The following is a 14,883-nucleotide window of genomic DNA, read 5'->3' on the forward strand; positions in this document are numbered from 1 at the left end:
TGCTGTGGTTTTATTTCCCCTGGTGACATCTGTTTAGCCTTAGGAATACTTCCATCTATAGCAGTCCCTCCAAAATCCACTGTAGAGGTGGTTTCTGGGAGGTAAATTCTCTCAGCTTTTGCTTATCTGAAAATTGTTTAATCCCTCCTTCAAATTTAAATGATAACCTTGCCGGATAGAGTATTCTTGGTTCAAGGCCCTTATGCTTCATTGCACTAAATATATCATGCCACTCCCTTCTGGCCTGTAAGATTTCTGTTGAGAAATCTGATGATAACCTGATGGCTTTTCCTTTATATGTGATCTTTTTTCTCTCACTAGCTGCTTTTAAAAGTCTGTCTTTGTCCCTGATCATTGCCATTTTAATTATTATATGTCTTGATGTTTTCTTCCTTGGGTCCCTTGTGTTGGGAAATCTGTGCACCTCCATGGCTTGAGAGACTATCTCCTTCCCTAGATTGTGGAAGTTTTCAGCAATTACCTCCAAAATGTCACTTTCTATCCCTTTTTCTCTCTCTTCTTCAGTTACCCCTTTAATGCAGATATTGTTCCATTTGGATTGGTCACACAGTTCTCTCAATATTCTTTCATTATTAGAGATCCTTTTTTCTCTCTGTGCCTCAGCTTCTTTGTATTCTTCTTCTCTAATTTCTGTTCCATTTACTGTCTCTTCTGCTACATCTAATCTGCTTTTAAATCCCTCCATTGTATGTTTCATTTCAGATTTGGAATTGCTTAATGATTGAATCTCCGTCTTAAATTCTTCCCTGTGTTCTTGAATATTTCTCCGTACCTCCATGAGCATGTTTATGATTTTCTTTTAGACTCTCTTTCAGGAAGATTGGTGAGTTGAGTTTCATTTGGCCCTTTTTCTGGGGTTTGTTAGATTTTGGTCTGAACCAGGTTCCTTTGACATTTCATAATTCTATAGGGTTGCCTCTAGTGCCCAGAAGCCGTAGTTTCTGGAGCTGCTCAGCCCCTAGAGTGAGGTTGGGGGTCGTAGGGGAACGGCGCTGGTGCCCAGAGTGTGGAAAGAGCTGTTTCCTGATTCCCAGCTGCAGTGCCTGTCTCCAGTGTCAGAGCCAGTGGGTCAGCACACAGGTGTAAGCCTCTGTGCTTGGCCTCTCTAGGTGTTGTAGGCAGGGCATCCCTCTGGCTGGCCTGATGCCACCGCAGTGGCTGCTGGTTTGCGAGCAGGTGCCGGCAGGCCAGGAGGAAGGCACAGCAGGCTGCGTGTCAGGTGCCTTGGAGCTGAGTAGGCAGCCAGGGATATGGAGTGCCTGAAGCTCCTCAACGTTCCCAACCTGCTGGGCAGAGTGCACCCAGATAACCTTGTCCACCTATCCCTTCTCCCGCGTAGCAAGCTCCGTGCAAAACCTGCCCCTTCAGCAGCCCTCTCGCTGCTAGGAAGCCTCTCAGACAGCCTGGCTTTCCTTTGTCCCAGAACCACCAGCTGTGGCTCCCCATTCTCCACAAATACCAGAATCTCAGTCTCTTAAGCACTCTGCCTGTCCCAGCTCCCCAATCTCACCAGCCTCCAGAGCACCACACAATGCAGGTTTGGGCTCCAAAGCAGACCTCAGGGCTGGGTGTTGAGCAGTCCTAGGCCTCCACCCACTCTCCGCTCCCTTTCTCTTCCTCCCGCCTGTGAGCTGAAGTGGGGGAAGGGCTTGGGTCCCACCGGATCAAGGCCTTCATACGTTACTCTGTTCCATGAGGACTGCTCTGTTCGTGACGTCTGTATGCAGCAGTCTCATGCAGCCTTCTTTCCTGTTGCTGTTTTAGGGCTAGTTGTAGTAACTATATTTTCACACTATATGTGGTTTTGGGAGGAATTCTCTGTCTCACCTCTCACGCCGCCGTCTTGAGTCCTGTATTCCCATTTATTCATAAGCAAACAGGCTGCAGGCAATCCAGTAACTTCTTCATGATTGCTCGGCTCTAAGTGACTGGTCTGGGAGACTTCATTCTATGCATGTCTTTTTCCAAAGCTTTATGTTCTTCTCTGTACCACCATGCTCCTAAATTTCATCTTTCAAAAGAGATTGACTCTTGGGAGAAGTTACAGGTTTAGAGAAAGTAGGTGATCATTTGCCAGAAATCAATCTGAAGATATCTGGATTATTTAATCAGCTTGTTAGCATTATTAGCATTTGTACTTAATGGCCACAAAATCAAGTTTACCAGGAATTGTGTATTTTGGCCCATATAAAATATCTTCAGATTGGCATTAGAGGTGACAGGTTAGCAAGGAATTTGACCGTGGCTTAAGAGATTCCTATAAGCACTACACTGTCTGATTTAGAATGCTTGTATTCATAACACCAATGAAGCTGGCATTTATAAAATGCCCTGTTCTGGTAATGTTGAAAGCTGCAAACCACTTTATAAGTTGCCTACTATTTTTTTAGAAAGCAAAGCAACCCCAGAGTGCATGCAAAAATAGGGCATCTTAGGAAACCCAAGGCTGTCAACCTGTAATCTCACTACCACATTAGCCATGTGATTGGAATTCTTTATAAAGCCAGTCTGCTTTGCGCCTTATGCCCCCACCCCAACGCCCCGCATGAACAGACAGTCCCACCCCTGAGGCAGTTAGTTGACTAGGAAGAAAAGCTCTGGAGTAGTTTTGTTCTTAGACTTTAAATCCCAGTAGGCATATCTGTTGGCATTAATCCTACCAGCTGTCACAGTTGCTATGTCTTGGGTCCCCAAAACATGTGTTAGGTTATAGGAAGCCTTGACCCCTATAAACAAGTCAGGTGTGAATCCCACTGATGGGAGAAAGCCCAGCCCAGGACGTCAAATTACTAAAAGCTTCACAGCAATAGTAATACAATTTCTAACGATTTCATGAATCAACATCTTTCCCACATTTTCAGTTGCAACAATACAATGTGGGATTTTATGTGTTTTTACACATATGGCTTCAGAACTCTAGGGAGAGGTAAGTAGAATGTTAAAAGAAAGCAGAAGGGAAAGGGGAATATTTCCATTTGAAGCAGTTTCCCTAGTAAGAAAACTAAGTGAGAAGTGTTGGATGTTGAACCTTGGGCGTCTTGGCTACAGCAACCTAAGCTGGGATCGGCTCCCTCCTGTGCACCCATGGCAGCCCTCTGCAGGTGCTGCATCAGCAGGAGCGTCTGACTGAGTGCCTGAAAAGGGCCAGGAACCGCCAGAAGCACTGTACACATATTGACATATTTACTCCTCCCGACGACTCCCTTATTATCATCCCTGTTTTATAGATGAGGAAACCAAGGCTCCAAGAGGTTACACAGTGTGTCCTGGGCCATAGTTTGTAAATGGTGGAACTGGGATCCTAACCCAGGCAACCTGGCTCAAGAGCCCAGCCCCTCAGTCAGATCACTGCCTCTCTCCAAGTACTCTCCTGCTGCATTAGACTCCAGCAGGCTCCCTGGGAGCTTGATTCATCCTTGTTTTCCTAAAGACCTAGCACAGGGCTATGTATATGACAACTCAGGAAAAGTTGATTCCATGTAGAGGGGACATGGAGGCAGAGGCAGGTACAAGCCACTGTCGAGGCTCTGAGCAGTTCGTTTTCTGGCTGTCTCAGTTTGTATCCTCAGTGATTTCATTTGGGAACCAACTCTACTCTACTGACAAAGGGTTTCCTTCTGCCCAGCTGACTGTTTCCTCTGTTCAAAATCCAAATTGTCATAGCAGATATTCAGTGCAATTTTCTTGGCTCAAGGTGTAATGCAGTCAGAGTTACTATTAAATGCAGTAGTTACTGTTAAACCTACGGATTGAATACTATCTCTGAGCAGGTTCTAGAAAGGAGGTTTCTGTTTGTTATGGAACTAGGGGGAAGAATTTCTCATGTAGACTAGAGGTTTTCATCCTCCTGTGGAGTCTTCTCTGATGACAGTTCACACTGAAAGGAATAAAATCTGTGGAGTAGAAATGCTTTTCCACTTAGTCTGTGGAAGTGGATGCTGTGGGGATGAGAGGGCTATAGGTCAAAGATCAGGTGTATCTCATGCATGGCAGGCTTCTTGAACTTCAGACACAGCGCTATGTGGGTAGCAGAGGAAGTTTTAACCAAATCATACACTGGGGTGCAGAGTACTGTTTAGGTAGACTGTTGAATTCCTTGTAGAGAACTGACTAATGTTTGAATCAGTCAGTCGAGAATCCTGGTATCTTGTAGCTGTCATCCATTCTCAGTATTTAAAGAGATAGTCTGGGTTCACCTTCTGTTCTCAGCCTGTGCTCAGTTGAGCACAGTATATGTCTGTAAGATATTTAATTAAAACAAAAGTCTTAGACACACACATAAAGTAAATGCAAGCACAATCTATCACTTTGTTGGGGTCAGGACGCACAGCGCCTATGGAAGATGGCCGTCATCAGTTGAATAAACATTCTGTTATGCTAGGAAGTCACATGTTTGACACACTAGCTTTCTCCTTATGACCGATTGTTGTTGAAGCTTGCTTGGTTGATAGACATTGGCCATGATGGATTTCTCAACCGACTAATGTCTTAACTTGAGCTATACAGGGGTATGCATATGTGCGTACAACATCTGTCTTTGGCTAATAGAACTATGACATAGTTACTCATCATGTAAGTGGAGAACAAATAATGACTGGCCAACTGTTGACCCTTAGGCTGAAAGGCAAGATCAACCAAGTGGGATTGGTTAGATCTCCCTGTGTCACCTTGTTTGGATTTATTGTTGCTCAAAGAAATTACATGGGTTGTTTTCATTACTCTGATCTTTGGTTTGGGGCCTCCGGTGTATGTCAGATAGCAATGGCCAGATGCAGGCTTGCTCTGTATTGATCTCTCACTGGGCGGAGATCTGCAGCACATCAGCCACTGTATCAGCAGCCCCTTCCCTGCGGGAAGAGTCGTCCACGTTGTACAGCCGACTCCCTGACATTTTAATGGAGTTCAAAGCTCAAGTTCGTTTGGTGCTGACATTTTGGATTAGCTGGTTGACTGGAAGGCCTACTTCTTTCTATACACTGTGAAATTTATAAACCGCAGCAGCTGAGGGCTTAAAATGGCCGACAAAACCCCCAGCTGGCAGCAATTAAATACACCACAGACCTTTGGCTAAACAGAGGTTTGTGGAGACAGAGTTGCTGCATTTGCACTAAACAGACTGATGTTGTAAACTGTCTTTTATGTCAAGTGTTAGTAAGAGACCCTGTCAACTAATGAGAGGTGAGTGGGTGGAGTTTTGCCACCTCTTGTTGAATGATGCATTATCCCCAGGATTATAGTACCAGGACCTTGCCTGAGAAGCCGCACATTTGACAGCGAAGGTGATCATGATGAAAAAGAGAGCAGAGCAACCCGGGGAAGCCGGAGGATGGTCCGAGGGTAGTCCGACAGCAGCGGGCCAGAGTGGCTTGGGCATTGTTCTTCCTGCTCTAGTGCCTATAGGCAGGCGCTGAGCTACTCCACTTTTTTAAATGGACACCCTTATTATCCTTCAGGTTGAAAGAAGTTGGGAATGAGAAGATGACCAGATGCCATTTCATTACCCATTCAAGCAGCAAAAATTTAAGAGTAGACCAATGCTGTCTAATATGCGATTTAAATTGAAATTAATGTAAATTAAATTTTGAAAATTCAGTTTCTTCATTACATTGACCACATTTCAAGCTCTCAGTAGCCACATGTGGCTAGTGGCTACATATTGGACAGTGCTGTCCTACACAACACCAAGTATTGGCAAGGATATAGGTTACTAGGCTCCCTTAAATGCATTGTCAATGGGAGTATAATTGGCTCAGCCACTTTGAAGCAATTTGAATTATCTTGTTAGGTGAACATTCATGCCCTGTGTTCCAACAAATACCTCCTAGATATATACCCAAAGAACCTTGCCCATGTTCACCAGGAAACATATACAGGAATGTTCACAGCAGCATTGTTTGTAGTAGCAAAATCTGGAAATAACCCATTTGTCAGCAGCAGGAAAATGGATGAATGATAGTATATTCATACAGTGGAATAATAATAAGCAGTTACAATAGGTGAATTGTAGCTATACATAAAAGGATGGCTGAATCTTAGCAAAATGACTTGGAGGAAGAAGTAAGTCCCAAAACATAAAAAGGCAGTGACATCCTTTTTCAAAAGCCCAAAACAACTAAAACTAAAGACTACAACAAGACTATAGCAGGACACACTTTGAAATGTGATAAGACTACATGAAGAAGGAAAGCCAGGGAATGATAAATACAAGATTCAGAATAGGGACAATCTTAGATAGAGGAGGAACTTGGGGTGGGACAGCAGAGGACCACCCAGATAGATTCAAGTTATGGTCACGATGGAGTTTTTGTGCTGGGATGATGATTTCACAGATGTTTATTTTGTAACTTAAAATAAATAAATAAAAGGCCAATGATGATAGTGGGCCTTAAGCTGAGGATAATGATGAGAATAGTCCTAAAGTCTAGCTTAAAATAAAAAAGATTATAGTCCTTTCCCTCCAGGTGCTTACAGGAACGTGCATGAAAGTGACTTAAGGCCAGTCACTTGAAAGTAAATACACTGTATTACTGAATCACGGAGTATGAACAGACGCGGGACTGTCGTCACGCATGGTCATACTGGTTTCAGAGGATTATTTGAATTTATAGTGCCATCATCAGTTTATGAAGAAAACATTTCCACCACACAATGCCCTGAACTGAAGAGTATCATTTTAAACTTTGTGCTGGCTTGTTGGCTTTGAAAACACTAGCTTCTTTTTGTTTACAGTTCTTTAAGCTTGGGACTACATTTATTCATACACTGACTTTAAGCACACATACACCTTCTGACCCTGCAACCGCCCAACTTGGACCTCAGAAGTTGAGTTTTGGAGAAGAAAGGACAGTTTGTCAGCTTCTAACAATGATAAGGAAAGGGGAATTCTGGAGGAGAATTCCTTTAATCCAGCTTTCTACTTGTAATAAGAGTATCTCCAAATCACCTCTTGTAGCAGTAGGATGTGTATTTATAAGACTATCAGGGAAAACTGCATTTCTTTTTGTGTCAAAGTTGAACTCTCCTTTTTCTGTGTCTATGTGAAAAATGAGCCTTGAACGCCACCGCGAGCTCCTCCAGTCACAGCATCCAAACACTGTATCCAGCCTTCCCTGATGCTGGTTCATCAGAGTGAGGAGCTTAGAAGATGGGAAGATAGTTGGCAGCCTGTTGGGAAGACAGATAAGAAACTTAAATAGGCAGCATATGCCCACAGGGAGCTCCTCTGTTTCTTGGTTCTCTGGTGTTTGGGTGGGTTTACAGTCTGCAGGTGTAACAATGTGTTGAAGTCGAGGTGAGGTTGGATCCCTTGAAATTTGGGGAAGGCCACGGAGACAAGAGATGGCTGTATGCTCCAAAGAGCTATTTGATAATGTGACAATATGGGGCACGCTTACCTTCTCACCATCCCTTAGTTATTACAAGATGCTATTTCTAAGAGCTCAGGACCAGAAACAAGCTACCTTTCCTTGGCTTCTTTAGCTTCCTTGGATCCCCCCAAAAGAGTTTAGGAGCCTTAGTAAGTTGTCTACTAGTTGGCAGCATGTTTTTTTCTGCTTTAGGTACTAATGAAAAGATTGTTTCTTCTAAGGAAAATACGTGTGTCAATAAGAGACGCAAATTTCATGACTTTGCCTTCATGTCCCTTCTTTTGTTTTGATCAGTTCATCACACAGACATACTCTTTTTGTACCCAGACATAGCCATACCCAGGAGGATGGGATTCTCTCTTTTTATTTTGCCTTAACTTTATTGACTTTCAAAGCTCAGACTCTCTAGTGTTCAAGCTCTCCACCAGAGGTTGTGTATCACCTTTCCTTTGGGGCTCAGTAGTCAAAATGGCCCTTATGCCGGCTCCCCACCCATAAATACATTCATTCATCTATTCAACTAATATTTACAGATTCCCTCCTAGGAGCCACATAGTGTTCTAGATCCCAGAATAGCAGTGAGTGGAACAAAATCCCTCTTCTTGGGGAGCCTACATTCCAGATGGGGACCCAAGCAATAAGCAAATATTTTATCTCAGTGGGAAGTGAAGCAAATGTGTTTTGAGCACATGACTGACTGGATCTAAGTTGTCTTTTTGAGAGGATCATTCTTGTTGCTATGAAGAGAATGGACAGGGCTGGAAATAGAATAAGTCATAAGACTATTGTGATCATTACAAATGCAGTTACAACAGAGATGGCAAAGGAGCTGGCTTTGGGATATCTACGGCAGGTGAGCCTACAAGACCTCTCAGTAGATGGGGAAGGCGTGAGAGCGGTCAGGAAGCCTTACCCTGACCGGCTCTGGGGACCAGGCCCCGTCACCTTCCTCTTGGAGGGGCCTTTGGGCTGTCGCCAGGATAGCCCAAACCTCTTTCAGGGGCTTCACTGGGTGACAGAGTAGTGGGCCTGCCTTGAGAAAAGGATTCTTTATGAACCTGTCCTAAGCAGTGTTGGGAATGACAGTGGGTATTTCACTAGGTGAGGCGACAAGAAACAGGGCTCTGCTCCTGAAAAAGTGCCACACTCCCTTCATAGAGTTGTCGAGCTTCTCCACTAACAAGTTAACAGTGGCTTCCTCAACTGCCCTCCCTACTTCCAGTCAGTAGCGAGGATCTAAATAACTAAATCTTTAGGCTGAGATTTAGTAGGCCTGACTTTTAGAGAAGAAGTTTAAACTGCATGATGGGAGTATGTGAGTACCTGATAGAAGTAAAATGGGTGTTTTTACCCCAGTTCCTTAGTGCAGGTCACTGAAACTCCTTTACAGTTTCTTTATCTCCCCTGAAGAGCACAATCAATAGTACTTAGGGCAGACGTACTTAGTACTGAACTTTTAAAATAGTATCACTGGCTTTCTGACTTTCTGACACATGCCAAACATTACCCAGGTATGGAACTTCACAGTCGGTGGCCCCATGGGCCCAGGAGTGCTTTGCAATTGCCCCAGTTTTGCAGCTACCTCATTGTATGGTCTGTGCCAAGTTTCCATATTACCACCCCGATTTGACTTCCAGGGTGCTTCTTTGCCCTTGTAAGTGTCTCTGCAGTGCTGTTAGTACGTGGTTCTGAAGTGCTGAGTCAGTGTGTGAGTCTGTTCCTCTCTGTTAGGTATGTCTAGAGAGGGATGTTTTGCTTCAGTGGAATCCAGGAACAAATCATGAAAAGTACAGCAAGTCCAAGGCCGAGGACAGACCGGGCACCCTCTTATCAGTCATCTGAAATACGCACAGCCTTTCCAAGACAAATACGGACTCCTGTTTCTAGGAAAACACCAGAAGTACTTATCAATGACCCTGTATATGGTTTGTGGAACAAGACAACATCAGCCTGCCCTGAAAGCCGTAGCAAAGCAGATTCCTTTGGGCAACTAACAGCCGAGTGGCATGAGTCAGAGCTGCTGCAGAATCCCAGAGTGTGGCCTGGGACTGTCCCTGGAGCCTTTCATCTCCTTCACACTATTGCTGCGTCCCTCACCCTATACCCAGGCAGCGGAGCTCATCTTAGAAGGCTAGAAGCTTGGTGTGTTCTTACTAAATCCCCAGGGCCCCTACTCTTCTTCCTGAGACATCCAGACATATTTGTCCTGAAGAGATCCCTGGAAAAATGGGTTAGGCCAAGTGCGAGGCTAGCCATAACAGCAGGAGCCACCGTTGGTAGGTGGCCCACATTCTGTCCACCACAGGCTTGATGGGCACCTTCACAGCAGTCCTGTGAGGCAAGTGTCATCATCCTGTTCCACAGAGAAAACTGGAACCCAGGGCTAAAGCAGTTAACAGACTTGTCCCTGATGACATGGCTAGAACTTGGCAAAGACAAGGTTTTAACCCAAAGTTGGAGACTTTAGCTACAATTTTAAATGCATTCATAGGTAATTTGTGGTTTAACTCCAGTCACTAGAGTTCGACTGTGTCTTATCTTAACTGAAATCATTTTACCCATAACACTTATTTTTTAAACTCTGCTTTTTGCCCATTTTCCTACCTAGGACTCAAGCCCAGAGGGTTCGGAAACCACGTTGCTGCACAGGGCCCCAGGGGCTGCTTCCCCGCTATTCTGAGAGCCAGGCAGAGGGGCAGGAGCAGCTCTTCAAACTAACAGACAACATACAAGACGAATTGTAAGTGGGGCCGAGAGAAACCAGTTCTGTTGGTCACTGAATTGCACTTCCTGCCCTTGAGACTGAGAAGTTTCTCTCTGATCCAGGTGTCATCATGACTCTTAGACCTTGGAACTGGTCAACGATGCCTTGGCCCAAATGTTTTGTAGGTTCCGATATAACTGCTTGCAGACAGACAGCCTCTTACTTTTAGCAGTGGTTCTTGAGCTAAGTTCTGTGGCAGGACTTGTTTCTAGAAAATGGCAGTCTCCTTCTAGTTAGTTCAAAAAGAAACAATAATAGATTAAATGTTTTCCATTTAAAGTTTTTTTTCCTCTGTGTAAAGTTCTCCTAAATTTTGGTGTTCTGTTGTTTGCTGCAGAATACTAGTGAAACGATTAACAAACAGCTAGTAGCTGAAAATTTTAGAAATGCAATATTCTTAAGATTTTATTGTGACTCTTTGAATGCAAAGCCTTATACACCTGGGATCTTGTAGTATTTTCAGCTAGTGAAATTATTTTAAGTTGCTATGATAGAATTCAACACATCACTATTTTAGGATGTTCAACAGAGACCCTTTCAGAATAAAATGCTCTGTAACCCAAATAGGTGTTAGAACCACCTACCCCAAGAAAGCAATTTGTTATGCCTGATGAGTAGCAAAATGCTAATTTTATTTCTTTTAATGCTTATTTGTCTCCTTTAAGGTAAAGCAAGCTAGGGGAGGGTCCTGAGGGACAGGAGTGTGTTTTGGCCAGTGGAGGAGTATCTGAAGTGATGTCACCTCCCAGGACAGCCCGCAGTGCCACTGTTAAAAGCAGTGACCTTATCTCCTATTTTGTAGCAGGATTTGAATGGGGCATCAGAAATCAAATGCAGAATTCATTTGTTGCTTGCTTGATAGGATGTCATCTTCCTGGATGTGCTTCGTGTGACCCAAGCCCCCACAGTGTTTTCGGAAGGCCTCTTGATGACGGAGGTGCATCACATCGTCCTAGTCCAGCTCAGACTGCCGCAACAAAGTACCAAAGACTGAGTGGCTTAAACAACAAAAATGTATTTCCTCACAGTGGTGGAGGCTTGGAAGTCCAGTTCAGTCCCTGGTGAAGGCTCTTTTCCTGGCTTGCAGATGGCCACCTCACTGTCTCCTCACATGGCAGAGAGAGCGCGCACAAGATCTCTGGTGTCTCTTATAAGGATACTAATCATATAGGATCAGGGCCCCCACCCTTATGACCTCATTTAAACTTAATTACTTCCTGACTCCAAATAGTCACAATGGGATAAGAGCCTCAGCATAGGCACGTGAGGGATGCAGTTCAGTCCACAGCATGCATTATTATGTATTCTGCTCTTTGAGTCCAGCCTCATTCTGGCCATCACTGCAATACTCAGGATCCCCACGCCGTTTCGCCCTAGGGAAGGCTTGACAGTCCTGCTTCCTTGGGGTGAGGATTTGGTGTCATGGCTGCGCTTTACACCACTTTGCTGATGGAAGGTTGGTCTTTGGATCAGAGGCCCAGAGAGTCATTCCTTGGGTCTAGCAGGGCATGGTGCAGGGTCTGTAGGCTGGCAGCCCCATGAGTACCGGGAATTTTGTCTGTTCCATTCACTGAAGAATCCTCAGCACCTAGAACAGTGCCTGGCAGCTAATAGGTGCTCAAAAAATATTTGTTGAATAAATGATAGCTGGGTGGATGCAGTGTGGCATTATATTAAAATGAGTTCACTTTTCCTTTTTTTGGGGATTTTTTGGTGGAAGGTTGAGATTATAAATTACTGTACATTGTACTTTTAATGTCCTCCCCCACTTACCTCTATTCAAGTTGAACCATCTCTGTCCTTACAAAATGCATTTTCAGTAGAATGACATACGCCAAAAACACAAGGGAGAAGTTGTGTAGTACAGCTAAAAGGGCTGCTCCCAGGGAGAGACACATACTGAAAAGAGCCACAGAAAGCCAAACGCCGGACTCCGGGTGAAGTCTGCGAAATAGCTTTCATGGAGCTTTTGAGATTCGTATGAACTTCAGGACTGGCATGAATGAATTTAGACTCTAAAGATGAAAACCGTGTTTGAGGGTTAAATCTTGCCAGTGAATGTTGAAGGAAGCACAGAGCGCATGGCCTGCCTTAGTGTACAAGGAGGAAGTCGTCAGGGAGCGCGGCAGATGTTGCCCCCAAGGGTCCTCGGTTGTCAGGCTGGGTCTTCCCGGTGACGTGGACATTAGATTCATCACTTTGTAAGAAAGGGGTTGCAGGAAAAGCACATGAGTGCCAGGTTATACCTCTGACTTTTATCCTAGAATTGTAATTAAAAACATGTTTAAAGACCTAATTATTTGCGTATTTCCCTTCAGAGTTAACCCCTTAAAAGGGTCTTTAATACCTTGTTCTACTGTTCTAACTAAATGTTTCCACATTTTTTCCAGTTGGACTCACTGTTTCACTTCTGGAAAATCTTGTGTAACTACTTCCTGATGTAGTGAAAACCCCACAAAGTCCCCAGGGCCATGGTTGCTTCAACTTTGTTCTTTTAATTTTTTTATTTTATTTAATTAATCAGTATTAAAAAGATAGCTATTGACATATGATTTAAAGTCTGGCCAGTGGAAAAGGCTTCAGTTTCAAATGAATTAACTATTTCCCTGGTATGTTGCAGAATTACCATTGCTTCCCATTTTTCTCAATTTTGGTTTTGAAATACGATGCTGGGTTAAGATGATGTTAAAGTAAAATTTGTCTAATTAAATTAACTGTTCTTTATAGCTAGTGTCTCTAACTGCAGCCAGAAACCTCATTTTCATTAAAAAAAGAAAGCAGGCCCTATTTTATTCCTAACACGTTGTCACCAAGTTACATACTAGCATTTTAAGTCTAGGAGGGCTCTTGCCTTTTCCACAGAGGTGCCCCCAGGCAACCCACACAACCATAGAGCTGCCCTAACATACTGTTTTCAGGAGTTTGACAATTGGATTATATTTTCAAAATGTAGTTTTAGAAAATAGCACTTAGGAGATCTCTTAAGACAAAAAAGTATTTTAAAAAAAAAAAACAAAAATGACCTATAAACCCACTAGCCAGTGAATGCGCTCTCTCTTTTGATGAAATAAACTCTTGCTCATGGTTAGCAAATTCAAAGAGTACAGAAAGAAAGAAAATCAGGAATAAAATTCTCCTTTCTTGCCCCCCTTGTAAAATGCTGTTTATGGTATTTTTTTTTTATCTTATCTATTCTTCTTGAGAAGTAGCAGATAAAGATAGAAATCAAAAAAAAATTTGAGCACGGGCTATAGTGTTAATTCTAATAGTATTTAATTATGAATATAAACATTATATTAATATGTACAGTCTCAAAAATAAACCCCAAAAGACAGTTCCTTTTGCGAAATGGGATAGAATTCATTGGCTTCCATTTTCTAAACCAGGAAAGAATCAATCAATAACCATCGGCACTTAGGGAATTAAATGTTCTTTGATATGCCCCTGAATTTAAACTTGCATTTGAAGGGTTAGCCAGTTAACACTGATAAAGTTACTGGGTTGCTGAATCTTTCAATCAGTTAAATCAAAAGTTTCGAGAGAATTCTTTACCTTTACTGTTGGGTAAAATAGATCCAGCATCAAAAGTTGCATGTATTCTGACAAATTCTTAGACTTTATCATGTACATTCATTACCATTTCATTTTCTAAGGCTACCTAACATAAACTTACCAAATTCTACTACACTCCAGCACCAGTAAGCAATTTGCTCTTCCCTCAACCAGCTCACCATAGCAGGGGAGCAGACAATATTACTAACCGTCTGTAGCATATGATTGCTTTTTGAATAGAAGCATGAGCCATGTGTTATGGGGCCGCAAGGGGGAGTGATTAATTTATGCCCAGAGAGCCAGGGGAGGCTATGGATAGGCTGTGACCTGGTCCTGCAGGATGAGGCGAACTGTGCCAGGAGGGAAGAGAGAAAGGTGCGTGCGCAGAGACAAGTGCTGGGCAGAGGCGAAGAGGCTGAAGAGTTAGTGACATTTCTGGAGAATTTGAGTTAGCCACGAGTGGTGGCAGCATGTGTGTGGGAGGGAGGGAGCCGAGGCTGCCCTGGGAGGTGGGCACACTGCATTTACCTCTTTTGTAGGCAGTAGTGAGGTTTTGAAGAGAATACCACTAAAATGTCCACAGGTTAAAAATGTAACTTTGACAGCAACAGAGAAATGGATCCAAGTTGGAGAGTCTGGAGACAGGACACCAGTTCGGAGGCCCTGGGAGCAGCCAGGGAAAAGGTGGAGAGGCTGAAACACAGACAGGGGCAGTGAAGAAGGGTAGAGAGAGGGCACAGCACTGGGAGGCATTTAGGAGGTGCCATCAGTACCAGTTAGAATGGTGCCAAGCAGAGGATATGAGCATGGAGGGGCTTGAGAAGGAGTCCTGGGTTTCTAGCCTGTGTGGTCGGATGGGGATGCCACCAACTGCAATAGGCAGTCTAGGGAGGAGAGAACTGGAGAAGGAAGGGCAGCTCAGCAGAGGGCATCGCTGAACTCCAGGGACTTGCGGGATGTCCTGCAGGGGCCTGGCTCAGAATGACACCGTATCAGACACAGATGGACTCGGGATGACGCACTCGGTGGGGGAAGCCTGTTCTAGAACACCTCAGAGTGAGATGACTTAAAGCTTTCCTGATTTTGAAATGACTCCAACAGGAGTAGAACATAGATACATAAGAGTTAATAAAGCAAAAAAAAAAAAAAAAAGGGAGAAAAAGAAAAAAAATCAAATTG

At 43.7% G+C, this 14,883-nt stretch overlaps 1 protein-coding gene across 12 annotated transcripts in view; it reads left to right on the forward strand.

The window, feature by feature from the left end:
• VPS13D (vacuolar protein sorting 13 homolog D) overlaps nucleotides 1-14,883 on the forward strand; it is a 277,290-nt gene that overhangs the window by 254,579 nt on the left and 7,828 nt on the right. For 10 of the 12 annotated variants that reach the window (XR_012129991.1, XM_073233217.1, XM_073233222.1 and 7 more), the window contains one exon: nucleotides 9,997-10,128. The exons of 1 other annotated variant lie outside the window; for it this stretch is intronic. Coding sequence is in view for 9 of the 11 variants with exons in the window: in XM_073233217.1 (XP_073089318.1) it covers nucleotides 9,997-10,128 (132 nt within the window). In the remaining 2 variants the exon portion in view is untranslated. Of the gene's footprint in view, nucleotides 1-9,996; nucleotides 10,129-14,883 lie in introns of those variants that run through there. One more of the 12 variants, XR_012129992.1, reaches the window with a different exon arrangement.

Source organism: Manis javanica, chromosome 4, assembly GCF_040802235.1.
Source record: "Manis javanica isolate MJ-LG chromosome 4, MJ_LKY, whole genome shotgun sequence".
Lineage (NCBI taxonomy): Eukaryota > Metazoa > Chordata > Mammalia > Pholidota > Manidae > Manis > Manis javanica.